The sequence below is a fragment of the Stigmatopora argus genome, chromosome 8, assembly GCF_051989625.1.
Source record: "Stigmatopora argus isolate UIUO_Sarg chromosome 8, RoL_Sarg_1.0, whole genome shotgun sequence".
Lineage (NCBI taxonomy): Eukaryota > Metazoa > Chordata > Actinopteri > Syngnathiformes > Syngnathidae > Stigmatopora > Stigmatopora argus.
The window spans coordinates 9,388,942-9,416,938 of NC_135394.1; the positions used below are offsets into that span (position 1 = coordinate 9,388,942).

The 27,997-nt window shown below is 40.7% G+C and overlaps 1 protein-coding gene and 1 long non-coding RNA gene across 8 annotated transcripts in view; one reads left to right on the forward strand and one right to left on the reverse strand.

The window, feature by feature from the left end:
• Positions 1-1,870: 1,870 nt before the first annotated feature.
• On the forward strand, positions 1,871-5,136 carry LOC144079121 (uncharacterized). 4 transcript variants are annotated; one of them, XR_013301426.1, is made up of 4 exons: positions 1,871-3,956; positions 4,035-4,268; positions 4,358-4,887; positions 5,020-5,136. It is a non-coding gene; the product is annotated as an uncharacterized LOC144079121 (long non-coding RNA). The 4 variants fall into 4 exon arrangements; XR_013301425.1 differs by having other exon boundaries at positions 1,871-3,370; positions 3,450-4,268; XR_013301424.1 differs by having other exon boundaries at positions 1,871-3,251; positions 3,450-4,268.
• Positions 5,137-5,188: 52 nt separating this feature from the next.
• LOC144079427 (uncharacterized) overlaps positions 5,189-27,997 on the reverse strand; it is a 43,206-nt gene continuing 20,397 nt past the window's right edge. Inside the window, exons 1-4 of one of the 4 annotated variants that reach the window (XR_013301523.1) lie at positions 6,430-6,562; positions 5,807-5,860; positions 5,638-5,705; positions 5,189-5,510 (exon numbers count right to left, since the gene is read on the reverse strand). Coding sequence is in view for 2 of the 4 variants with exons in the window: in XM_077608185.1 (XP_077464311.1) it covers positions 7,324-7,512; positions 9,043-9,223; positions 9,303-9,348; positions 12,130-12,184 (471 nt within the window). In the remaining 2 variants the exon portion in view is untranslated. Of the gene's footprint in view, positions 5,511-5,637; positions 5,706-5,806; positions 5,861-6,429; positions 7,513-8,253; positions 9,224-9,302; positions 9,466-12,129; positions 12,313-27,997 lie in introns of those variants that run through there. The other 3 variants (XM_077608186.1, XM_077608185.1, XR_013301522.1) reach the window with 3 other exon arrangements.

The following is a 27,997-nucleotide window of genomic DNA, read 5'->3' on the forward strand; positions in this document are numbered from 1 at the left end:
TGCAATTGGCACCTGCAAGTAATAAAAACCATTTAAGAAAACAATAAATAATAATTCGTGCACGAAAAGAGGGTCGTAAAAGTGCCCTGTCATCCATTGTGCCTCAGCCACTCTCACACAAACCGTGTTCTTATCTTCAACCTCGTGACAAACTTGCATTGTTTGGGCTTGATTTTTTTTCCCTCTTTTTGGGAAGGGAAATTCCCCTTCCAATGAACATTCCAGCTTTTCCTGCAGATCTCCTTCTCATAGTGGCCCTGCTTCCTGTGTGAAAAAGTCCAGGACTATAGCTGGGTTTGTGCCTTTCTGAGGCCGGCGGGTGGGACAAGGGGTCCGGAGACGCTTTGACCTCCCGGCGCTCTCGGGAATGCCAAACACGCCGCGGGAAACAAGCCCAGTGTCTATGCTGCCCATGAAAAAAAATGAAAAAACCTGGACAGTGCGATAGGAAAATGAGGGGGTCTACTGAGGGAATATGTGGGTGATTTTGGCAATTACTTCTAAGAGGGAGCACAATTAACCCTCTGCTTCTCTGTGATTCCCCTCCGCCTTCACATACTTAACCCCACCCAAGGGTTACAGGGGTGGTAATACGTTCCAAAAATGTGGAAACATGAAATCAAATTTATTATTATTTGCCCTTTTGGTTAGTTCAGAGTTAACCGAGTCAATTAATAAAATAGAATGAAGAATTTACTTACTTAGCTACTTGATAAGCCACCGTTTGCTAACTTAGGTGGTGAATTAGACATTGTAGTCACTTAGATAAGGGTTAGTCATTTCCTTGTTTAGGTTGGTGGAAGGCATGTTAACCATTAACTTCAGGATGGTTGGTACCATATCAATTATTTGGAAAACGATAATAACCCCACCCAAGGGTGAGAGGGTCATACATTCAAACAATGTGGAAACATGATGATTTCTTTTCTTTCGCAGTGTTTAGTTTGGAACAAACCAAGTCTATGGATAATTAATTTATGATCATCCCTAATTGATAATCCCCTGCGATTGGCTGGCCACTGATTCAAGGCGCCCCCCATTTTGTGCCCGTAGTTAGCTAGGATAGGTTCCAGGACCCCCTGCGAACCTTGTGAGGAAAAATAAATAAAAATAGATCAATAAATTTTAGATATACAGGATGATACCCTGTTTAGACAAATGTTACATGGAAATATTCTCATAAACTGTAAGGAAGAGAGTTTTGACACTAAACTGTACAAAATAAGCATTATTTTTTCATTTATAAACGTTCTTTTTCTCTTTAATAGTAGGATATATGAATTGTACATTCCCTGACCCGATGATCGTGTTATAGTCTTTAGTGAGCCTAAATATTGAATATGCCAATTCAATTTGCTGCCAATCGTGAGGTTTATCTCACCCCCTTTTACACATTTAATACAACAATACTGAGTACTTCATCAGGGAGACTGTTTTTGTTTCCCCTTGAAGTTAAACTAGTGGAAGTAATGCACCCTGTGAGTTTGTATGTGTACGCAAATGAGTGGCAGCTTTAAACAAAGCGGAAAGTGAGAGAACAGTTCCGTCTTTCCACAATAATGGAGTTTCATGCCAAACAACACAAGACCTACGGCGAAGATTAGCAGCTTCTTTTGTGACTCATTCGCCGGACTTGCACCGTACGTAACCAAACAGCGGGGCACACGCACTCACCTCCTTCCACTGTCATACCAGAGCAATGAGTGTCCTTTAGCCCCATGAAGTCGGGGTATGCCATGAATATCTTGGGAAAAATGATATGCAAGAACAGGATGTTTATATTTCCAGTGAATCATCATGTTTTAATGCCATTGGTGACCTATTCATTCGAACCGGGAGGGCTGGACGCATTGTAGCTATGGTTTCTCTTTATCACAAAATTCTCTGATGTTTAAACATTTTGAAAGCTATATTTATCATCTTTAATTCACTGAAAAAACTCAAATGTTCATACCTGGCAACCCAAAAATCTAAAGGTATCAAGATATTCGAAATTCCATACACGTATGTTTACTCTACTGAAAAATTCCACACAATTTTCTACATTTGTTTCAACATGTTGTCAGGTTTTGAATCTTCAGTTAATGGAGAAGTGCTCTATCTAGTGGTAAAACTGAGAAATGCTATGAAGGCTGAATTTAAGTTTCATGTGCAGGCCATATTCAATGATATTTTTATCATTTGCTGCAGGCCGTAGTTTGGACAGCCCTTTGTTGAACTAAGTGAATTTATTTGCCAAAGAGGAATCATTTAGAGGCCTAAAAATGTTTTTTTAGACAGTTATCCAAAAGATTCTTATTTAGCATTACTTTCAAGTAAATAAAATCAGCATCAGGACATCTCAGATTACAATTTGCAGGGCAGCGATCAAAATGGATTATACGTTTATCCCCGTCAATGAGTTAAAAACATAAAAGCCTCTCTTTCGTCAGGTCTTGGCAGCCATTTTGCAAGAAAGCTCAAAGTCAGAGGGCGGATGCTGTACTTTTCGTCAGCAACCACAGCGCGTTTACCTCTCATCTGTCGACAAGGAAACACAAAGTGCACCCGAAAGGTCAAGGGTTTCTGAACGTTGACACCTTCTCGCTTGAAAAACTCCAGCAAAAATTGATGAGCTTTACTTTTAGAGCTGTCATTTCCAGAAAATGAAGTGTACATGATGTATGCAATCACATTGAAAGCTTATTTGTTTAAAAAAAGAAGAAAATTCCAGGTGAAGATAGAGGGTTATTTTGAAGTATTTCAATCCTTCAAGTAAGGGAAGAAAATTTGAATGGCAATTTGATAAATTTGAAATGCATATATAACAACAAGCAGTGGTGGACCTGCTGGCCTAAAAAGTATCTGAATCACAAACTGATGTTAATTATATTTTGGCCATGAATACTTTTTGAATAATTCCAAATTGTCTGTCAGATTCTTTTCATTGCGTTTGCTTTTATGTGTTTTTATATTTAAGCATTTAACTAATCACATTTCAGTCATTATTGGTTGCCAGGGTTAGAAATCTACCTGGAATCCTTCACAAACAGTTCCGCAGGCCCTGCAGCATAAGATAAACGTGGGTAATACTGTTGCTTTAAGCAGCATTAATATGCATGACCTTTGGGTTAGAGTTCAAACCGCCGCCATCTTCAAAATGGCGGATGAGCCGCGAGCTAGTCCACTAGTGTACTGTCGAGCAGCTCAGAAGTGACGATTTACCGAAGAAAAACCTGATAAAGCTCTTACGGGACAATGCGGCGCATTCTGTACGTTGTCACGTTGTCATTTGGGGATTTCGAAGCCCCATGTCTCATTTTAAGAGTGCTTTTTGACGGCAGAATGCTTCGATGGCGTGCTGTAGCCCCACATGGATGCAACTGAAAATGTTTGCAAACAAATTGGCTACATTGCGTTACCTATAACTCTTTATGTTTAAAAGGAATTCATTCCATTGTGTGTTTCAGGTCCTCAACGAGCACAGACTGCTGGGAAACATCAAGAATGTGGCCAAAAAGGAGCATTTTGTCGACGCCATAATGAGCTGTTGGTCAGCAAAGTGAGTCACTTTCTAAATAGTTTCTATATTCTTTATCCGTGTACTAATTAAAGCTCAGCGTTCAATAATCAAGGCTTTGTTCAATTAGCTCGTTTTTTTTCCTCATTATGACCCATTCAACTTTTAAATGAAAACACACTAACTGGTCTGGTGTTGATTTTTTTTTTTTTATAGCAAGAACCTGTGTGGATAACTCGCACAATTGCCATCAAGGGAGGTGTAAGGAATAAACCGTACACTTATAGAATATATGTATACTTTTAACCTGGGTTTTTTCCCCCCCTTCACTTTCTTAAAGGATGACCTCAGTGCTTGGACCTTTTCATTTTTAGTTTTGAATGTGGTTTGGACAAAACCTATGGGAGACATTCATTCAACAATAGCACAGGGGTCATTTTTGAGTGTAAATAATATGGTAAAATAACAATTTTTCTTCAGTGTATGAAGAGAAAAAATGAAGTAATGATGACTTTTTGAAATATTTATTTTAAAGAATGAATGTATTTGAAATAATTGACTGGAAAAAAACTAATCCAGGATGAAATATCATGGGAAATGAAGGTGGGTCATTTGTGCATCAAAATGGTTGAATAAGCATTTACATAATCATGCTGTGGTGTTTTGTAGTGGTTTAAAGCCATGGAGACGATGGAAGAGGTGACGAAGCAGGAGAAAGCTATCAAAATCGATGAAGACCAAAGAAGTCGAGGCAGAATTTGTGGATGAGGTTAGACCCAAGTGTTTCAGGTTATTTAATTCATTATTTTCATGTAATGTGTACTAAACCGACTCATTTTGTAACTTGCTTCTCTTCAGGGTCCACCCAAGTTTACCAAATCAACGCTAAAGAAAGATGACAAGACAAACTTCCCCAAAAAGTGTGACTGGGTGAGCTGGTGGTATGTGGACGTTTGAGGACGGCAATCTTTGACACCAACAACCCCTCAGGGTCTCCAACTCTGGTCCTCAAGGGCCCCAGTCTAGTATGTTTTCCATATTCCCCACCATATCTGAATCAAAAGCTCAAGACCCTGATTATTTGATTTAGGTGTTGGTGGAGGACATGGAAAATAAACTGGATAGGGGCCCTTGAGGACTGCAGTTGGAGATCCCTGTTATAAAGACTTGGATCATTTTTGTCTCTGCCTCTCCAGTGGACAAAAAGAACACCATGCCACTGAGCAAAGTCATAAGTGGGGTATGTATAATATTTCCATCTTCCCCCCCCTCCTTTGGCTTTAATATAGCTTGTTTTCTTTTGCAGTGGGATGAAGGCCCCTGACTATGGACAAAGGAGAACTGGCACCTGAGTGGGGTTATGGAAAGAAGGGCCTTCCTGATGACAGGTATACTTTTCATGTTGATAGCAAAAAACTAACTTAGTAGTTGTGTTTGTCATTTTTTGACTTATCTAATTCCCACTCTATTTTTTATGTTGGACTTTGTTCAATTGTAACTTAACCCTCTTTTTTTTCCAGAATTCCACCCAAGGGCAAGAGGATTTTTGTCCATTTACTGATGGATGATCGCACTGCTTGACAGTTTTCTCAAAACCCACTTGAAATTTGTGGAAAAATAAATGTTCTCAAAGTGTATACTTGTGTTATTCTTCACATTTACCTAGCAAAAATGCAAGAAACATTTCAAGTAAAAGTATTTTTATTAAAAGGAAAACATTTTAACACTTAGAAAAGTTGACAACATGTTGATTTGTGTACCCAATCTTTTCTCCACCTGCAGAAAAAAATACTTATAATTAAAAAACAAAAGCCAAACAATAAAAAAAGACTTAGAAAATAAAAACACAAATTAAAAGAAAAAAAAAAGACCATTAGGTCTTGTGGTCTTTTTTTCTCCAAGTGTTTTGAAAAAATCAATTGCTGCTCAAATCTCCTTTATGGTTGGCTTAAATCCTTAGAAGTCTGGCCTCTCACTTTGCCACCATGAGCCAGAAAACTCTGGACTTTACCTATAAAAGAGGGGAGTAAATTGTAACTTATGTTCAGTAAAACCTCACCATGGAAAAATAATTCATAAAATAGATCTCACATTTTTGACGAATACTAGGATATTTTACAATAAACAAATAAATTTACCTCTCAGAAGAGAGCCATCATCTTCAAGTGGGCAAGATCACCTGGTCCTCCAGAGTCTGGGCATGGGCCTGATGCGTGCAATCAAAAAAAGAAGCAAAAGTTAGCATATATAGAGACTGGAGATCCAACAGAAAGGCTTAGGTGGTTTCTTTTTTGGAAGTAGTTTTACCTTGATCTGTCTGGCTCAAGTCTCCTCTCCTGTAACCTCAAGGGTGTGATTGTTCTGGGTAGGCAGGAAGAGGAACAGGGAAAACTTTATTTAAATAAACTATTTGGGAGTTGCCAAACAATTATTACAGGAAAGAGAAATCTTACAAGGAAATTAATAAACGATTGAGATAAAGAATGAATGAAAATGAGTTAGCGAGTGCTCTGTGCTATTTCCCTTTTCCAGACAAGGTGATTAAATATACAGACTGACATTTACAACTAGTTGACCACAAAGTTGGCTTAACAATTTTTGTAAAGATTATTTTTAATGAAAACAGAACAATTACAAATTGGAAAGGGTGTTTAGTACTGGCAGTGAAAACTATCATTACATTCAACACACCGACGAACTAAATCATGCCTCTGGATGTCATTTTTGAGTCAGCCTTTACCCAGCAAACTGTCCGTTGATGTCTAGGATTTGTTTGATTCAATTAAAAGTCTTTCCACACGACAAAATAATCGAGAGAAAGCGGACCTGATACGTTTTAAGTCAAATGAAAAGCCTCGTCGTGATGTTAATGCTAAGATAGCTAGTCACATGCAGCACATGGACAGTGGGGAAAAGGAGCCCAAACTTACATTATCGACGGTGTGTTCAACCTGGCATTAAACTAACACATTTGTTGGCGTTTTGGCTCAATCGATTCCTAAAACAAATCTCCCGGTAGCGTGATAAAAATGCACATAGGCCAGTAAATTGCTCAACGACTTACCTCGTTGGCATGCTACTCGTCCGTGAGCATGGAAATGGCTGTCGGAGAAGACGAGGTACTGCGCATGTGCTGAATTTACACAGCTACGTCAATAGGCATAACCACGCCCATATTGCCCCGCCATATTGAATGTGGAAAAGATGGTGGATTGTTTACCGTGTTTCACGAGATGGTTTGTCCTCCCAACTCAATGTATCTGTTTTGAAGATGACGTAGAATAGTCGTGATTTTTGTGGTCTTGATGCTATAAAACAGTGTGTTAGTACACAAATTTTACCAAATATTGAGTAACATTTTTACTTAGTATTTTACATCAACTCACCTTTATTCCAGGCCATATTAGTCAATTAAAAGTTTAACATTTGAAACACAAAGAATGCTTTGTTGTCTCATCTCATTTTCTGAACCACTTTATCCTCACTAGGGTTTAGTAAAAGACCCTACAAAAACATACAATTGATATAAATCTTTTAAAAGTGAAATGGAAAAAAACCCTTTTATATATTATTATATATTAAGGATTCCACTGTATAGTATACATAGAACCAACAGTTTTGACCTTTTTTTTAAAAAACAAATTCCAAGGTGGAGAAATGGCAAGGATTTGCTTCAAAGAATAAATATGCATTTCATTTTATTTTTGGTGGTTGTGTACGTCACAGATGGCAAAAGCAAAGAAGGAAAGTCCATTTATGAGAAGAAGAAAAAAAACACCTGATGTAAAACTAGTCGTTCCTGATAATCCTTGCAGACGTCTCCGTTATTTTTTTTTCTTTCCCTGGATGGAAACTCCAGGCGGCGGTACCACAGGCTCTCTTTTCTTTTGGGCTCCACCCATCTTCCATCCTTCCACCTGATGGCTTTTCCTCGCTCGCTCGCTCGCTCCGGCGTAGCTGAGCCAGACCGGAACACAAACACGGGCAGGTGGATTGAGGCCCAGGAACGTCAGCTGCGGGGATGGAGGGGACGGAGGAAAAAAATAATAAAGATGGAGCCGCTTGAAATGAAAGAGGGAAAGCAGACACAAACATCAACATGAGCTCCTCTGACTCAGCCCTCCACCATAAACAAGGGCAGCGTGGAAAGCGCCGTAAGAAGCGAGCGCAGGAATCGCTCAATTTTGACTTTTTGTCAATCTTGATTAGTAAACTTTTTTTTTTTGTGTGACAAAAGCTTCCTTAAAATATGTATACGGATAGTCTGATGGATTAAGTGCTGACTGTGGCTATTTCATATGGAGATTAAAAAATGTGAAATAATTTTATGGCTGATTTAGCCGTAGTATTTCATTTTGAATATTTTTTTTCAAATTGATCTGATTTTATTGAAATAAAAAACAAAATTAAAATAATTTATTCCACAATATTTTCATGGGTATTTTATTTTAAAGGTGGCCTGGGTTAGGGTCTGTTTTGTTTAACACCTATTGTGATATTAATTGCATTAAAATAAAAAATGGACTTATTTTATTGACAACATTTTTTAACAGCTTTAAAGTTTTTTATATCATGCAATTACTAGCCCCTTTCTCATTTAGTTTCAACATTAAAAGGCAAATGTGTCATAATATATGAATTATCAATATAATTCTGGCTAAATCCAAATGGTTGGTTTCAGCTTTTATGTTAAATAAATCATATCAACTTTTACTGATTACACACACACAAAGTTGGGTTTTCTCCGGGTACTCCAGTTTCATCTCTAATCCCAAAAAACATGCATGGTAGGCTGGTTGAACACTCTAATTGCAACTAGGTATGATTACCCACCCCTCCCACTAAAATGGATTAGACGTCTACCGCCGTCAATGTCAGCCATAGACTTTAAAAAATAGTACTAGATGGAACACCCACGCAACGACGTAGGAAAAACGCTCCAATTCCAGACTAGGACGAAAGTGAGCGCCAATCTTCTAGTGACAGCGTAAAGACTAAGTATATACACTCTATTTTTACATGGCGCGCCACCCACTGCTCGCTGTTTGTTTAATATGGCATTTCACTTAGAGAACAGTATATCCCGCCGCCTTCTTTATAAGGGCACAACTAATGCACTGGTGAGACAAGTCGCCCTCCCCTTCTCACTCCATTTGCAATTACTCTCTTGCTAACACACACACACACACACACACAAGCACGGTCGTGCGGTGCCAGCAGCAACAGTCTCTTGGCACCGTCCCGTCGCCCTCGCCGGGAACGAGCATCTGCTTCATCTTTTCTTCTCTACGAAGAGCCTTCACACACCGACACACACACACACACACAAAGTGCACGCACCCACACTTTGGCGGCAAATGCTGGGATTTGAGGACTGAAAAAGACAAGAAATCCCGACTAAATGGGATCAAAGCTAGCACACGGAAGACTGTCCGTTTTCCAATGAATGCGAAGTTGTTGCGTCAACGCGCGTCAAGCAAACTTTGTTCTACACGTAAAGTAGTTTGTTCGTCACTTTACGCATTTTCAAACCAATATTTTACTTGGGGAGGCGGCCCGGTGGACAAGTGGTTGGCGCGGCGGCCTCGCAGTTTCCAAGTCGAGGGTTTGATGCCCACTGGATCCTCACCGTGGAGTTTGCATGTTGTTACCGGGCTTGTGTGGGTTTTCTTGGGTACTCCGGTTCCCACATCCCCAAAAGATGCAGGGTAGGCTGGTTGGACACTGTAAAACATGAGGGTGAGCGTGAATGGTCTCCTCATGCCCTGCGATTGGCTGCCAACCGATTCAGGGTGTCCCCTACCTGGTGCCGAAAGTCAGCTGGTATAGGCTCCAGCACCCCCGTGAGCCTAGGGAAGATGAAGCGGTTCAGAAAAGGAATGAAAAAAAGATTTGGGGGCATACCTTCCTGTGGATTGAGCGGCTTTTCCAGGTCACTTCCTGATGATTTTAAGGTAAGCGTACTCCTCAGAAAAAAAAACCACAAATCGACAAATAAGCAAAATCGAGTCTTCCATCCTAATGACGCACCCACACCACAAAAAGGTTCAACAAGCAACCCATAAAGAAAGCCTTGTTTATCGATTTGAAGACATTTTCCAGTATAAATGGATTGAACGTCGATGTCAGCCAATGAGCTAAAAGTTTTCATCCCGGTCTTTGGGTCAAACAAAGCCATTTTGTGGCACCATGGCTCAGGTTGGAGGGGCGCTCGCGGTAAATACAATCTCCCTGTGTGATATGTTCAATGGTCCTATGGGGCCTAAATGCGGTAATTTGTTTCGTTTTAATAAAGCGCCTGTTTTTCTTGGGTCACATTGTCAAGGGGCAAATTGCTTTTTAATCACATCAACACGCGCCAAGTGCCGCCAGCGGGGACGATGCGCGCCCGCGAGTATTAACACACGTGTGTTTTGATTCCAAAGCAAAACATGTCAGAGTTTGGCCCACTTTTCGCTCACGCGGCGGCCGTGACGGACAGACGGCTGGAACGGAGTCCTGACCGCACCAGAAGAGAGACGGCGTGTTCTGAAAACAAGCACGCTTCCGTGCTCGTACATCCAAGGAGACGGCTTGGAATCGCTGGGAAAGAAAAATCAAATCTGGGATTGAATTCAAATGAAGGTTGTTGAGCACTCCAGATCATTCAACTAAATAAGACTAAAAGCATTTATTTTTTATTTTAGCCCAGCATTTGTTTACATGGAGCCAAATCAATGCCAAAAGTATTGCGTGTAAAAATAGGCTTTGAAATTGGTTTGTTTTTGATTTTTTAAAAGAGGAAACACCTTATAAAAAGTAACATCAATTTTTTTCAGTTTCAAAATCACATTTATGCATACGGCCTGTTCAGGCCGTCCAAAAAAAGTGGATCACTAGAGTTGGAATTGAGTTGCATTGTGAACATGTGTGTCCCAGTCTGAACAGGTTCCGATCCAAATTGGGAATTTGCATCGGAACAGGTTAAAATCCAAATTGGGAATTTGCATCGGAACAGGTTCAGATCCAAATTGGGAATTTGCATCGGAACAGGTTCAGATCCAAATTGGGAATTTGCATCGGAAAAGGTTCAGATCAAAATTGGGAATTTGCATCGGAACAGGTTCAGATCCATATTGGGAATTTGCATCGGAAAAGGTTCAGATCCAAATTGGGAATTTGCATCGGAACAGGTTCCGATCCAAATTGTGAATTTGCATCGGAACAGGTTCCGATCCAAATTGTGAATTTGCATCGGAACAGGTTCCGATCCAAATTGGGAATTTGCATCGGAACAGGTTCCGATCCAAATTGGGAATTTGCATCGGAACAGGTTCCGATCCAAATTGGGATTTTGCATCGGAACAGGTTCAGATCCAAATTGGGAATTTGCATCGGAACAGGTTCAGATCCAAATTGGGAATTTGCATCTGAACAGGTTCCGATCCAAATTGGGATTTTGCATCGGAACAGGTTCAGATCCAAATTGGGAATTTGCATCTGAACAGGTTTGCTAAAAACCGTGTGAGCAGTCAGCCCTCAAAATCAGGTTTGATGCCAGAGGAACCGTGTCGGAATCCGAAGGATATCCTTAGTCATGTGCGTGTTAAATCCAAATAAAACAGCAGAGGAAGTTGTAGGGCTTTTCTGCTTTTTCCCCTCTAAAGCAGTCTTTTTTGGACGGGTGGGGTGGTGGTGGTGAGTTAGGGGCCCCCCAAAGGAATAAAACACTATTTAGCGAGGCCTTGTGCAGCTCCACACCTGCACCACACAAAAGCGCCCTCTGTGTGCGTCAGTCCTACGTCAAAAAGTGCCACCAGGAAACAAACAGAGGCTCTTTAGTGGAAAAAAATTCACACATTTGGACTGGAACGGCCACTCCAAATCTTCCCTCCATTTCAACGACTTAATAGCACGCTTTGCCTCCATTGACAGCTGTTGACACCAATTTACGTCTTATTTTTTTAAAGGGAGAATCTGGAGGAAAATAGAGTTTCCATATGTCAAAATGCGAGCGATAATGTCACAAAGTCCATCCAAATATTTGGATGTTATTTCAAAGTGCGTGTAGCCGACATGGGCTGTGTATCTTTCTCAGTCGAGCGACGGAACGCCGTGCGGACCAATATTGACGTTGGCGCTGCGGAATAGACAGCGCTGGCCTAATAGATATAATGATCTCACGTCATTATCTCCCATAATTACGTCAAATGAGAAGAAAAATAAGAATACGCCTGTGTTTCTGGGCACGCCGTGTTTGTTTGGATCCTCTGTGGGTAAATGGTAAGTCAGCCATTTTTTTTTTTAGGAACGATCGCTTTTGGATGGTCATGCACGAATTATGATTGTTTTGTAAAACCCTGCCAGAGCACTTGTTAATTTACAATTAAATTAAAAGTATTTAAAAGAGTGTTTTTTGGGGGTGGTTAAAAATGGGTTTAAAAATTTGGATTCCACACCCAAAACAAAAATGTCTTTTCATGAAACAAGGAGAGTGCTCAGAAAAAGAATAAGTCTTCCATATGTGTTCATAATTCAGGAGTGGGAGGGAGCAGAGGGGGCCGCATGATGGCAACATCAGCAGATAAAAAACGTGGCAAGGATACGATTCCAGTAAGCGGCGGTGGCGGCCGCGGCGGAGGATGACTCACCTGCTGTAAGACTACATCGCCGACGGCGTGAGATCATCAGGTGACCGGCAGGCATCGTGCCACACGCCGTCCGCCAATAGAAGAAGAGGATTCCCCTTGAGGGAATACGCGGAACGGCATGCTGGGATATCGGATGAGCCTCGCCGTTGTTTAATTAACAATTCGGTCTCAACTGCTTCGTGCCTGCAAAAAAAGGACAACATGACGTCAGCTTTGGGAAAGTTAGAAGTTAGATTCTCAAGTCAAATGCCTGCTTTGGCCAAATATTTATTTTTAGGTTCAAAGATGATGTTTAAACGCATGTAGTGAATATGATACGCAATTTTGTCACAATTTTACTTTACTACCAAACGGGTCTAAACCAGCTGTTTTCATGACAGGAAAGATGAATTAAAAAAAAAACACCGAAATGATGACAGCATTCATCGATGGCTAATTTTCAATTGATTTGATTGGATTGTTGTTCAATCGGTTGAACAACAATTTAAAAAAATTTAAATACATTTTTAATTTTTTGAATTTTCTTTTAAATTATCCCCAAAGAATTGGTTCTTTGGACAGTGTTATGATACTGAATGATTTTTCAAAGTCTGCAATGATTCAATTTTAATTCCATCCAATTTAACGGATGTACAAATTGAAAAAAAAAACAATTACAATTCCCCTGAATAAAAAAATAGAGAAATTTTGACCGTAAAACCTTTTACAAATTTGAATAGAATGCACAAAACATAATGCAGATGACTTATAAATAAATACATGAATAAATGTAATACGTTTGGCTTTATATCTGACAATTTTTTGCATTTGTGTCACTGAAATATTGCAGCCATTTGGATATTAAAATTTAAAAAAAGACTCAAAATATCTAAACAATGAAAATCTTGGGAGTCAATTGCAGCTCATGTTCATTTTTTCCAGGTGCCATCCAAACAAGAGGGCGCAACCTATGGCTCCAGGGCCAGATTTGGTTCTCGTCATCTCCCGCGGCCAACGTTAAACATCCCCGAACGCCGAAAACTGCCACGGCGACGTGCCCGAAACCAGAGCGAACCTTAACGGGATGGTCTTTGACCGCAAACTGCATTTTAAAGCAACACCCTACATTATTAATGTGCCCCGTGCTGATGGGGCAAGGCAAGTAATTACGCTGCGGCCCCAGCAACACTCAAGAGCCGGCGGGACTAGCATCAAGTTTCAGACGCCGGGCAATTATGTACGAGAAAAAGAAGGAAAAAAAAAGACAACCCAAATCAGAGCGTGGGACAAACTGCTAAATGATAGGCACCACTAAGCTAGTGTATTTTAGCATTCCCCTGGCCCAGTGCGCTCGTGGACGTTTATTATTGATGCGGCGAAACACGAGCGGGCGCTCCGAAACCAACGCTACTCGCTTACAGTAAGCCACGAGGAGGGATTTGCTTCACTCGCACTTCCCCAAAGCAGCCTATACTTTTATAAGCTCCCGGGTACAACCATAACAAAAAAAAATATTGGCCACATCGGGAGTCCACGGAAACTAAAGCAAACAGCGAATTTTCAACGGGAACAACGCGGCTGGACAGATTTCGCCGTGTAAAAGTCTGAAACTTTTGGAATCAGACAAAAGGGTCAGAATAGATTGTTGAGAGTTTGATGGCCTGCAATTGAAGAAGATGACATATTGGCTAAAATTGATTGGAGATGCAAGAAAATCAAGTTATGAGATTGGTCATGGAATCAATGAAACTAGTTTGTTTTCTAAACTTCTTTCGGGAAAGAGTGTGAATGAACGCTTTCAAGGATGGCACCATTTTCAAAGACCTTTAACCATTTGAAAGCCAGGTGACTATTTGGAGGATTATCGTAATATTATCTTATGGAGGTACATATTAGTCCCTACTGCATTTAAAAAAATTTTTTTTTTATATCTTGTATATGTCATTTAAAAAAGTAATATTTATTATCAAGTTTTTTAATGAAGCCTTATTATATTTTTGGTATTTTTCTCATATATAATGACTAAATTTACAAATGAATGCAATTTTAAGAAAGAATAAATCAATTAAATTAAAATCAATTTGACAGATATCCACTCTGGTTAGGGCCCTAACTTGATTTTTTTTATTGTCATTGTATTTTATCCATTGCATGCCGTTGGCGGCGTCCAATTCATTTAAACTGGGAAGCCTGGCCAGGAATGCTTAATATTTTAACATATTTTTCCAGGAAAGAACTGTAAAATTCAAGAAAAATATTCATTCCAATATATTAAAAAATCATTTTCTCTCAATTTTGTGTGTACTATCTCACATTAAAAAATCATTTTCTATCATTTTTGTGGGTATCTCACATCCTTCATACAAATTTGGGACACTTTGATCATGTTCAAAGGCAATAGATGTGAACAAATTATTGAATAAAATGATGAAAATTATTATTTTTATTTTTTTTTACCCTGGCAAGTAAACCATAATCCATTCGAAGTGGCGCGTTGGGCACAATTGAGCAGTCGACGAGAAATGTAATAAAGCGGCAGAGGGGGGAATTTCATCACTGATACGGCACGGCTCACGCTTTCCGGGAAACGCCGTCAGGAAGGAAGCGGGCTGATTTTTCCAGGAAGTCACGTGAGGGAATCTCCCGCAGGTCACATGACTGCTTTCTCTCCCCCTCCTTTTCCCACCATCTTATTCTAACGTCGCCCCCATCCGATGGCCGTAAAGCGGGTTCGCCGCAAAAGGCAGCCGGTGGGTGGGGGTCTTCCGCACATATCGGATGTCCCCAACGCCATGCCAGCCCAGCGCGCTGCCATGATGATGCAGCAAAATGTGCCTGTCATTTTACTTTCCTTTTGGTTGGCCATGATCCATCGACTATTTGGCTGCTCATCGATTATCAAATGAATGCACAATTATCTAAATAAAAATAAAATAAAATAAATACATGTTTTTGAATATGCATGAACTCAATCGAGCTGCTTAAATGTCCAATTCCCCCAAAAAACAATAAAGAAAAAAAATCTATTTACAGTCATTTTAATTTTTTTGTTAATCATTTCCAAAAGCATAACAGCTAATATTAGCATTTTCATTTTTTAAATTGAAACTTTTTTTTACATGTTTTTTTAATTAAGATTATTTTGTTTAGGAAAATTGAAAAAAATATTTATGCTTTCTTTTTAAATGCATTTATTTTTTACTTAAAACAAAAAAAGAAAAGGTTAATACTTTAAAAATAAATAGTTTGTTATTTTTTTAAAAATCAACAAAAAATTGCAAATATTTTTTTCTTTTGTTTCAATTTGTTTAACAGTAAATATCTTCTGGCATCTGAATGGAGGCCTACAGATTATTTTATTTAAATTGAATTTTAACCAGAAACTATAACACGTAAAATAACACGGTGGGCTGGAAGTGGCCCCCAAGCCTTAAGTTTGACACCTGCCGTTTATCTGCTACCTACGATATTTTCCGTCCCCCACCCCTATTTAGAGCGGGCCTGATTGTCATCCCAAGACATCCGATTCCATGCCTTCTCTTCACTCTTGCATAACACTTTTCCTAATTGTGACTCTCGAGAGCTACAAAAAACGGGGATGGTGTCGCTTAGAGCAATCAGGCTAAATCCGGTCTTCCATCCAGGTGGTCCGGCCCTGATTACTTTTGCTAATGATTGTCTTCGGGCCCCTGGGGTGATTGTCCACGCTTGCTGAAATAATCAAAGGGAGGGGATCTCTTTTTGAAAGTTATTCTCCCTCCCCCTGCCCAAAATTCCCGCAGGTGCTTCCCCACTCCAAGTTTTTGGGCGTGTAGACGTTGGACAGAATGTCGGCAACTCTTGACATTTTCTTCCCGTGCGCTTTTGCTGTCAATCAAAAATATTTGAATGTCACCGAGAGCTGTGGGGGTGGGAAACAATACTAAAGAACACAATAGAATAGAACCAAAAAAAAAACACTGAGGCGGACCACCATTCACACACACACACACTCATACCTAGGGGCAATTTAGAGTGTCCAACCAGCCTACCATGCAAGTTTTTGGAATGTGGGAGGAAACTGGAATACCCGGAGAAAACCCACGCAAGCCTGGGGTGAACATGCAAACGCCACACAGTGGGTTAAAAAAAAAAAAAAAAAATGAAAATCAATTGAGAACTTTCAGAGTGTTTTCCTTTTTTATACTTAATTTACTGTATTTTTCAGATTGTACGTTTTTGGAATGTGGGAGGAAACTGGAATACCCGGAGAAAACCCACGCAAGCCCGGGGTGAACATGCAAATGCCACACAGTGGATTAAATGAAAAAACTAAAAGATAAAAATCAATAGAGAACTTTTATAGTGCTTTCCTTTTTTTTAAAATTAACTTATCGTATATTAACTGGAATACCCAGAGAAAACCCACGTAAGCCCAGGGAGAGAAAGAGAAAACCCACGTAAGCCTGGGGAGAACATGCAAACGCCACACAGTGGGTTAAATATAAAAACAAAAAGATAAAAATCAATAGAACAGGCTGTCCCGAGGAAGAAAAAAATACATATATAAGTCACAGGTCAAACTATGAAAAACGTGTGATTTATAGTCCGGAAAATATGTTATTTCGTAAAAAAAAGAAGATTTTTATTTTGAAGAATCACAGTGTGATTTTTTTTTCACATAACTGCCGATTTAATCGATTACTCTATTCATCCTGTGCTCCCCAATTGGCAGACTCGATTGACACAACAGAATTACAACTTTTAATAGACTTCATTTAAAAAAAGCACCTACTCTACTCTGCAATGCCAAAAACTCAACCCCTTAAACTAAGCAATATGACAAAGACAAGCATGTGTTTTTCCTCTTTTGCGATCCAATTCACGCTTCACGCACAGTTTGGGCGCGAAAAGGCTGGCTGTCAATCACGGCCAGCAAACACTGGAGCTATTCTGCCATTCTCTTGGCAGCGGCCCATCCAGAGAGAGCGCAGTGTGTCACACGCTAGCGACACAAGCTGCCTCCTGTCACGCGCAAACGTCTCCCTCTCGTACGACAAACTTTACGGCCGCTCCGCCCCTGCGAATTGCCTCCACGCCATTGGAGCCAGCGACCAATCGCCGAGGAGATACCACTACAGATATTTTTGTACTTCAAATGTGACACAAAAATGTTGTATATATACTAGTATATATGCATTTAAAAAAAAAGTCAATTAACAGAAATGAGTAGCTGGTAGGGAATAATCTTGTTTTGGCGCAATTGCTAGAGATAGACGTCCAATCTTTTTCAACTAGGAAGCCTGGCAGGAAATATTTGCAATTTAATTTACAGATTTTTTACTCACTGCAAAATTATTGCAATGCAATATTATAAAGTTTTTGAATGCCATTGACGATGCTAGTTTGTAAGAAAAAACTAAAAATACAGAGCAACTAAGAAAAATACAAATAATTCAAATTTTAAAAAATTGGGGGTCTTATAATTGTAAAACTGATGAATAAATTAGTAGTTAGTCAATTAATAATATTTATACATATATGGATACGTATAAAATATTATAATATTAATCAATTATATAAAATTTTAATGAACAATAATGAAATAAAATGATTTAGCTGAACATAAAAATCTAATTAACAATAATGAAATAAAATGAATTAGCTGAACATAAAAATCAAATAAAAAAATAATGACGTGAAAAATTTAAATGGAAAATTGCTGTTTTAAATTCGAAAAATACTTTTAATTAAACTCACTTTAAAATTTGTAGATAAATAAATGAAACAGAAAAATAGAAAATCTTGTAGATTTATAAAAAAAACATCAAAGTTGAAAAAAAAATCAACTGGACAGAAATGATTTTGCTACTATTTGCTCTCCCACTCAACCTTTTTCCCCTTCCCTTACATTGGCCTAATTCCTTGACGGACACTTGACATGAAATTTGCATGAGTGGAGGCCTCACACACAAACACACACACACACACACACACACACACACACACACACACACACACACACACACACACACACACACACACCCAAACACATGCGGCAGCTCCCTGGCGAGCGACCGAGTTCGGCTTCGAGACGTTACGTCATTTCCACAAAAAGCTGCAAATAAAAACACGCGTGAGCCGCTTGAGCAGGGAAAAATACATAATCATTGAAAAAAAAAAGTGCCTGGTGACCCACCAATCAACATTACATAAACTTGACAACTGACAAGGGCTGCTATCCCAATCATGTTCAAAAATAAACCTCGACTCTCCCTCGAAATTTCAACCCAACATAGAAATAGGTACGTCAAACATTGGGAGCCTGTTTCAAATTTTTGGAAAATGTTCTTTCGTGTTCCGTAGCAAGTGCGTAATGCTGTGCAAAAACTCAGAAAACATGACCAGAGGAATGGGAGAAATGAATTTGACTCCAAACTTGTCCCCTGTGTTGGTCCTAACAAGGAATTTAGCAAATAGTGACTAAGTCCAAAGAGAAAAAAGCCGAAAGACGGCAGGTTTCCCTCTTATCCAGGGGTCTCAAACTTGCGGCCCGCGGGCCAACTGCGGCCCTCGGGACGATAATTTGCGGCCCCCGTCTTAATATGAAAGATCGATTTTTTTTTTTTTTTTTTTTTTACCCCTTTCCCCATGATGGCGCCGTTTAAGTGGCAGCCAGTGGCAGTAGCTCTGTCCACTCATGTTTTTCTTGTTTTACAGCATGTTTTACATGAAAAATTAGAGGGAACATTGACATGCACCTGCTTGTGGCAGGTGTGATACTGGTGTGCCGATAGCGAGCAATGATGATGTCGTGACCGGATGATTCGCCTAAAGACGTTTCGCCGACGGATGTTTGACAGACGGACAGGTCGTACTAGTATTTGTTAGTTTAATGATTAAATACAAATACTAGTATTTGTATTTAATCATTAAACGCTGTTTTCAGCTGGATTTGACCGAATTTGAGAGCATTTTGAGCCGTTTGGCGAATGGACGTCTATAGACGTTTTTTTGCCTCCATCGCGATATCATCCAGTATTTGTATTTAATCATTAAATGCTGTTTTAGGATGGATTTGACCCGATTGCTGTCATTTTACGGCTCGGTTCTGCTACATCTGCCTGCCCAAGAGTGCTTATTCCCGGACTGCCATTGATGGTAGACGAACATTGATTTTTACTATAATTTGGACAACACCGGCGGCGGGCCGGATTAAAAATCCTAACGGGCCGTATATGGCCCGCGGGCCGAGGTTGAAAAACTTGTACACACACGATCCGGCGGGGCGAGCGTTCGAATCCCGTTTCGGCGAAACCTCCGTTCGGCCGAATGAACGTTCGGTGGAACGTCCATTCGGCGACCTGCCCGTCTGTCAAACGTCCGTCGGCGAAACGTCTTTAGGCGAATCATCCGAGTACCGATGATGTCGCTCACACTGGTACTCAGTGCGCTCAGGGAGGTTGTCTTTCTGCTCAGACCAACAAAAAATTAGAGGGAACTTTGGTTCGGAGCTGAATGAACCAATCACGGTGAGGTATACGGCTCTGGAGGGCGGGACATCGGCCGGGCTGTCCAGTGCCTCGCTCACTCACTCATTCATTCCTCCAATCAGCTGGGCGGAGGAGAAGCCGTGAGGCCGATCACTCCGCTCGGCGCGCACACTCCTCCGCTGCTCTCAGCATAGAACTGAATGAGGCGCTATGATCCGTGATCCAGCCTGTGTCAGTGTCTGTAGCCATCTCCGCGATTGAAACGGAGAGCGAAAGTGCACATGCGCCACAAACCCGCGCGACTGAATGTGAAAGATCAACCCGAGACTCATTCCAAGTGGAAAAACATATTACAGAGCCCCAGAGATGTCTCTTTCAAAGCCTGCCGTGAAGAGAAAGGTCGGTGATGAGCACAGACAGTTTCAAGAAAAGTGGGGAGTGCAATATTTCTTTGTTGAACACAGGGGCACCCCGACGTGTCTCATTTACACTGAAAAAGTTGCGGTGCACAAGGAATACAATTTGAAACGTAATTGTACTACGAGACATGCTGAGGAGTACGAAAAATACCAGGGAGATGAGAGAGCCAACCAGGTTGCCAGTCTTAAAACACGTCTTCTGAGGCAACAGGATCTCTTCAAGAAGGCTACCAAAGACAGTAATGCAGCAGTCAAAGCTAGCTACGCCGTTTGTGAGTTGATTGATCCTGTGCTAAGTGATCCCAAATGGCTCATGGACTTGGCTTTTCTTGTTGATATCACACATGAGCTTAATGTACTGAACAAGAAGCTACAAGGCCAGGGGCAACTTGTCAGTGCTGCCTATGACAACGTGAGAGCATTCTGCACTAAACTTGTGTTATGGAAAGCCCAGCTCTCTCAGACAAACCTTTGCCATTTCCCAGCATGCAAGGCTCTCGTGGATGCAGGCACACCATTCAGTGGTGAGAAGTATGTTGAGGCCATTTCGAAGCTACAGGAGGAATTTGATCACAGATTTGCAGACTTCAAGACACACAAAGCCACATTTCAAATTTTTGCGGACCCCTTCTCCTTTGATGTGCAAGATGCCCCTCCTGAGCTTCAAATGGAGCTCATTGACCTGCAGTGCAACTCTGCACTCAAAGCCAAGTTCAGGGAGGTGAGTGGAGAAGCAGACAAGCTTGGGCAATTTTTGAGAGAGTTGACCCCCAGCTTCCCTGAACTTTCCCGAAGGTTCAAGCGGACCATGTGCCTTTTTGGGAGCACATACTTGTGTGAGAAGCTCTTCTCCACCTTGAACTTCAATAAGTCCAAGTACAGGTCCAGACTTACTGATGAGCATCTTCAAGCTCTACTGAGGGTCTCCACTGCTTCCTCCCTCAAGCCAAATGTGACTATGTGAGAAGAAGCGCTGCCAGGTCTCTAGCAGCAAGGAGTAGGCAAGAGAAGCCGTGTTCAGAATATTTCATGTTCAATGTTCCATTCAAGTTCAGAAAGTTAAAGGTTAAAGAGCTGTTAATACAGACATTTGAAACGGAATAAAAATAATTCATTTTCTCTACTTAGCCAGCCAGTGTATATCTACTGTATGCTCATTAGTATTATTTGGTTTTGTATTACTGATTGATTTATTTTTTATTCATCTTTAAGTTAATTTATTTAATTCATTATTTTTTGTTAAAAAATAAAGATATTTGATAACGTTGGAATGTTTTATCAGTGCTTTTCTTGTGGAAATCCTGATGCGGCCCAGTCTCACCCAGACTCGGCCTCTAGCGGCCCCCAGGTAAATTGAGTTCGAGACCCCTGCTCTTATCTAACAGTCCTGGAGCGGCCATAATGAGACTTTTCCTTCCAGAAGCTGCCCCAGCGGCGTCGCAAAAAGAAAAGGAAAAAAAAACAAGGCGAGAAGTCCAATTTTCTGCAAGTTGAGAGTTGTAACATCGTTGCGTTTCCGATGGAGACGAAGTGCCAGATTCCAGCGCCTTGAGGGACGCCGCACGTCACAATGGACGCACTGTTTCAACAATAACACACCACATACTTATAATACACTAAGGAATGGGAGGTAACAAAGTAAAAATACTTGATTACGGTACCCAATCATTGCCATTGGTTTTTGGATACAGGGACTCAAAACGCAATGGTCGAATTTGTCAAAAACTAAGACGAACGGGAGTACTTTTGAGACTCTCCTATCATACGTTTTCTTTTTAAATGTAGTATAAACACAAACTGCTAAACATAATTTAACATTTAGATGAATAACTGTTCTCTGCAGCTTTTAAGATGTTGATATTTGGCCCTTACTCGAAAGACGTTACCTCTCCCCTATGAGTCTTAGTAATTATAGTCCAGTCTCAAATCTTCCATTTTAAGCTTAAATGACTGCTAGGATTCTGCTAGAATATATTGTGTTATATTGCTACTACATACTTGGCCGGACGTATCCCGTATTTGATGGCAATACGACTCTTTATCATTTAGTATTGTACTATTTGGCAGTATCGTTAGCACATATAACATTAGCTTTTTTGTTATGACAATGACACCCATGTATACATGCCCTGTATTTTTCTAAAAATATATATATTTGAAACCTCATATCGCAATAAACCACTTTAAGATTCTAAAATAACCTGATTACTGCAAATAAAATGCAGATCATCGTACTTTTGACCCAACTCTTTTCGGTATATCTATACTATTTACAAAGTATACGTTGTGGTAATCCGTAAGAATCGTAATTCAAACCCGCCATTCACGACGATAGACATCCAATCCAATCAGTGCGTTGACCAGATTTTTTTTTTTTAATTTATATAATAACAAGTCACTTTTACCAAAGTACTTTTGTACTTTTTCCACCTCTACTGAAAAACCCTGACTGCGTTAATCCCACTCTTGGGGAAACATGAAAAATATTCCAGTGGCTACACTATGGAATCTTTGTCATTCCTGTATGTCAAAACTGATGACAAGCATGTCTCTGCAAATCCTGCTCAGGTGGAAATGTGTGTTCTGGAACTGCTTTTGTTTTGGGGGTGACTTGCAGGACAGAGTCAGTGGGATAGTGCAAGCGTACGTACATACGTGTGTGTGTGTGTGTGTGTGTGTGAGTGTCTCTGGGGTCGGGCATCCCATTAGTAAGGCTCTAATTGCCTCTTCATGAGCAGACACCCTGACAGCTCTGTAATCTACGCGTTCCAGCCAGCACTCCACACGGTGGGCGTCCTTCTGGAGCGAGGACTTAATGTTAGTTTTATGATGCTCAATTAGGGCGCCGCTCGTCTTTGGTGGCTCAAGTGAGGGCGTCGACGGGAGGGGAGGGGGGAAGCCAGCAGGCAGGTTGCGGTCGGGAGCTACCGACGTTCCACTTAATGGACGGAGTGGGCGTAAATGTCAGCCCTTGTTTGAAGCTGCTTTTAAATTATGTATTTTTTTTTCGGAGTTGCTACCACAAATGTTTCCCTAAACAACTGTTATTTGGGTGCGCGAGGCACGGAGGGCGAGTGGTGAGAGAGTCGGTGTCTCGTGGGAGAGAGGTTCCGGGTTGGAATCCGCGTTGTGGCTTTGAGGAGTGGCCGTTAGTTGGCGACACCAAATATCCGCCAAGATGCGAAACGGATGAAGGCGCAAATCAAAGCATTGAAAATGAGCGTTTGCCTGGAAAGTCGCGCAAAGTTCAAATAGTGCGCGTGCCTCCGTTAGGGGGGGGGGGCAGATTAAACATTAATAGAACAACTTGGCAGTTTGGGCCTTTGTGTAGATACGGTAATAAGTCAAACCCCTAACCGTCCGTCCTTTGGCTTTTCAACCGGGATTTGAGTGGAGATAGGCAGGATTAAGCAACGCTCGGCAAAGCCTTTCAAACGGGATGCCCTATGAATTATTGACATGCGGTTGGTTGGGTGCAGCTGTACAAGCCAAATTTATCACGGCCGGCTCGGCAGAAGAAGAAAGCGCTCTGGATTCCCTGATAGGGGAAAAGGTTTAAATAGAGACACACGTCCAGGTATGCTTTCATCTTGTCACCGGCGCGTCTTATCAGGGGAAGCTCGGCCCCGCAATCTCCACAAAAGCGCGGCGTCTGCACAAAGAGCTCGGCTTTCACGGGATGCTCTGTTTTCTTCCTGTTAAATATTACTCTCAGGAATCTCCTTTGGCGCTCGGTGTGTTTTGGAAGGTTTGTTCGGAGCGTTGAGAACACCAGTGTTACGAGTGTTTAAAGGGCCAACGGTCTGTTTTTCACTAACAAGCTTACTTGACATATTTTTGGAGGAAACGGTAATCTTTTTTAATTTATCGGAATACAATGGGTGCCAATGATTTTGGATGACAGTGGCCCTTTAAGTATGGTTAGCAATGGGTGTACCTTGGTGATGGCATAAATATTTAGGGTTGCCTTGAGATGTGACTAATCCGACATAGAGACCTGAATTTTGGTTAGGTACACAAAGCACAAAAAATAAAACCGGGCGACATTGAATAACTGAAAACTATACACAAAGAACCAAACATTCACACAAAAATATTTTGTAACTCATTCAGTGATATAGAGCATATGCTCAAATTCACTCATTCACAATTACGTATGACTGCGATGACTCAAAATCAGACCAACATATTCCCTTACTCATTCAAAATACTACATGATACACTCACTCAAAAACTAATAAAACACACAAACTAAAGCAAACAAAACAATACACTCAACACTCGATCATTTTCTCACTCAAACACAAACAAACAAAACTCACTCACCCACACAAAAACAAACAAAACAATCACTCATTCACTCACAAACAAAACAAACTCACTCACTCGCTCATTTTTTTCACTAATTCAAACATAAACAAACAAAACACACATTATCCAATTCACTCACACAAAAACAAACAAAACAATCACTCATTCACTTGGAAACAAAACACACTCAACACTAACTCGCTCATTTTTTCACTCATTCAAACACATCAACAAACAAAACTCACTCACACAAACACAAACAAAACAATCACTCATTCACTTACAAACAAAACACACTCCACACTTACTCGCTCATTTTCTCACTCAAACACACAAACAAAACAAACTCACTCATTCACTCGCTCATTTTTTCCACTCAATCAAACACAAACAAACAAAACACACACATGATCCAATTCACTCACACAAAAACAAACAAAACAATCACTCATTCACTTGGAAACAAAACACACAACACTCACTCGCTCATTTTCTCACTCAAACACACAAACAAAACAAACTCACTCATTCACTCGCTCATTTTTTCACTCATTCAAACACATCACCAAACAAAACTAACTCACTCACAAAAACAAAACAAAACAATCACTCATTCACTTAGAAACAAAACACAAAATACTCACTCGCTCATTTTCTTACTCAAACACACAAACAAAACAAAGTCACTCAATACTCACTCGCTCATTTTTTTCCACTCAATCAAACACAAACAAACAAAACACACACATGATCCAATGCACTCACACAAAAACAAACAAAACAATCACTCCCTCACTTTCTCACTCATTCACTCACTTTCTCACTCGCTCACTCACCCGACTCCACTCCCTCCACCCCATTCACACGCCCATCGACATGGGCGAACAAACGAGTCATTCACGGCCAGGGAGCCAATTTGCAGCACTTGACTTGACACGTGAAGGAACGCCACGGACAACAAGTGCAAACCATCTCGTCTTGTTTTCCTGCGCGCCAAACAAGCGTCCCGTTTGAGGGGCTGCGTGTTTTATTTTGGACGCACCCTAGCGACGGAGCTGTTTCTGCTTACCCCTCACACTCTCGCACCCCCGCCCTCTGGCCCCGAACGCCGCGGGCTGATTTTTTTCACGTGTGCGCGTCGGTGCGTACATGCTCGTGTGGCACATCTGCTTTGCATTGCGCACGAAATCCCTCGCCATTGCGCTCCCAACCCAGCGGCTGCGATGGGCGAAGACGGAAAATCCGCAGGCGGCGACGGGGGTCCTATAAATGAGGTCCACCTGGCCTATATGAATAAAGTTTGATATAAAAATAAAAAAAAGTTGGAGGGTTATGGCGCTATAAAAGTTTGCCAGAGCACACCCCACTTTTTTATTTCCCCAAAAGAGGTCAAATGGGGCGAGGCAAGAAAATGTTGATTGTAATGGCGCATGTTGGGGATCAAGAACTAAGAAGGGAGGTAACGGTTGAAGCAAAACAAGATGGAGGGTCACTGGGTTTGTCTGGCAATGACCCTCCATCACCTCCTCGACTACGTATGTTTTTTTTTACTAATTACTGGTCTTGGCCGCCAGATTATTTATCGCAGGATGACTGACAAGACTGAGACGCATTCTCTTTCTCTTCACAGACAAACACTGATTACGACATCAAGCAACAAGTTCAAACGTTTCAGAACTGCCCCACTTATTTTAAATCCAAACATTCTCAATTAACCATTGCTGCCAAATCGTTGGCCTCCATATGAATTCTCATTGACGAAAAATGTGTAATATACATGAGTACATGCTAAATTTAGTCTTTCAGTGCCGACGCCGGAAAATCACCGGAAATGAATGGCATTTAAAGTCCCACTATCATTTGTCGCTGAATTCGTTAGCTTGGACTGGTGTTAATACATGTTCAGAACGAAATTGCCACTTTTGAATGAGACTTACCTTTGAAAACTGGTTTCCACTATGCGGAGGCGTACCGTTACATCAATTATTTTTTACTGTACAATTTAAAAAGTTATGAGTCTTGCTAATATATTTTTTGAATACTCTCTGGCAAGATACTATCATTTACAATCAGTGTGTAAAGATTTAAAATAGTGGGACTTTAAACATCATCATTCACTGCTAGTCTGATCTCAACCCAACAGAGTATGTTTTGGAGATAAAAACAGAAAAGCAAGATGAGTAAGTGTCGGGAGGATGAAAAAAACTAGGCATAAATTGGGACAGGAAATACTTTTGAATATTCTCCTCTCTGTCTTTCATGTATACTTGCTGTCGGTGCAAAGTTGTTGTTTTGTCAGGGGCTCTCTAGCATGTTATTAGCCGCTTTGCGGCTTCGACACAGATGGCGCGTTGATGGCCCGTGCGGTTGCAAATACGGTTAACAATGTAGGCCTTTGTACGCATGCCAGTCTGTGTGTACGCGTGTCTTTGGAAACTGGATCGCAAAGTAACGTACTGATTCGTGACGTTGACTAATGTCGGATGAAATTAACCCTTTTGGGCATAAATTATTGATCTATAAATCTTTTTTTTTTAAATTCATGAATTAATTGAAGGATCCATTTTGGAAAATAAATCAATTTGTTAAATAATAATAATAATAAACAAAAAATTAATTTAAAAGCATGCAAGCTAGAAAAAAAATCCACGAGAAATTATTATTTTAAATAGGGTGGCCTATTTGTATTTTTTTCTGGGAATTTATTGATTTTTTTTTAATCTCTTGTGACCTCACATAACTTAACGGTCATGACGGCAATAGACGTCCAATCCATTTTGACTGAGGGGAGCAAATGAACATTATTTCTGCAATAGTGATCGCTCTTAAATATTAGCTATTATTGTTACATTTAATTTTTAATGATGAATCATTACTGTATATTTTATATTTGTTCTAATCGTAGAAAATGTACATATGAATACAATATTAAAAACTCATTTAAACTGAGAGGACTGGCTGTCAAAGCTGATCTTTCAGTGCCACTGACGGCGATAGACGTCCAAACCGTTTTAACAGTCAAAATGGATTGGACATCTAGCATCATCATTGGCAGCCAATGAAAAAAAAAAGTCCACGAAAGGGTTAAATCCCACATAGCGGAAAGCCTACCCATTTACACGTGTGACATCGAATGCACCCGCACACACATGAACACACACACATGGATGTGGTTAATTTCCAGGTGGAGCGTGTGTTCCAAAGTTGGAGTTCAAAACAAAAATCTGCTCCTTGTCCCTTTTTGACCTGACATACGCGCCCGCCTGCGCCCCCACGCACACCCGCACACACACACACACACACACACACACACACACACACACACACACACACACCCGTAGGCAGTGATATGAGAGCCAGTTGGTGTTTTTGCAGCACTTAGCTGGCCCGTATTCCCTTACCACAACAACATCCAATCACCTGCCAGCGCCTGACCTCTGAACCCTGTCACACAGTCAAAAAGGGGAGTCGGAGGTCTAGATGGAGGGGGGGATACGTCGCATACCAGTGCGGGGGGTCCGTGATGTTGAAAGTGAAGAGGGGAAAGGCACCAATATGTAACTTTTAGGGGCATCCTTTCATCACGGGAAGACACGTGAACCTCCCCCAGGGATTTGGTTCTCTTCATCGTCATCATTTTCATCCTCTCATTTTTCTTTCTGTCTTTCTTTCTTTTTTTAAACTATG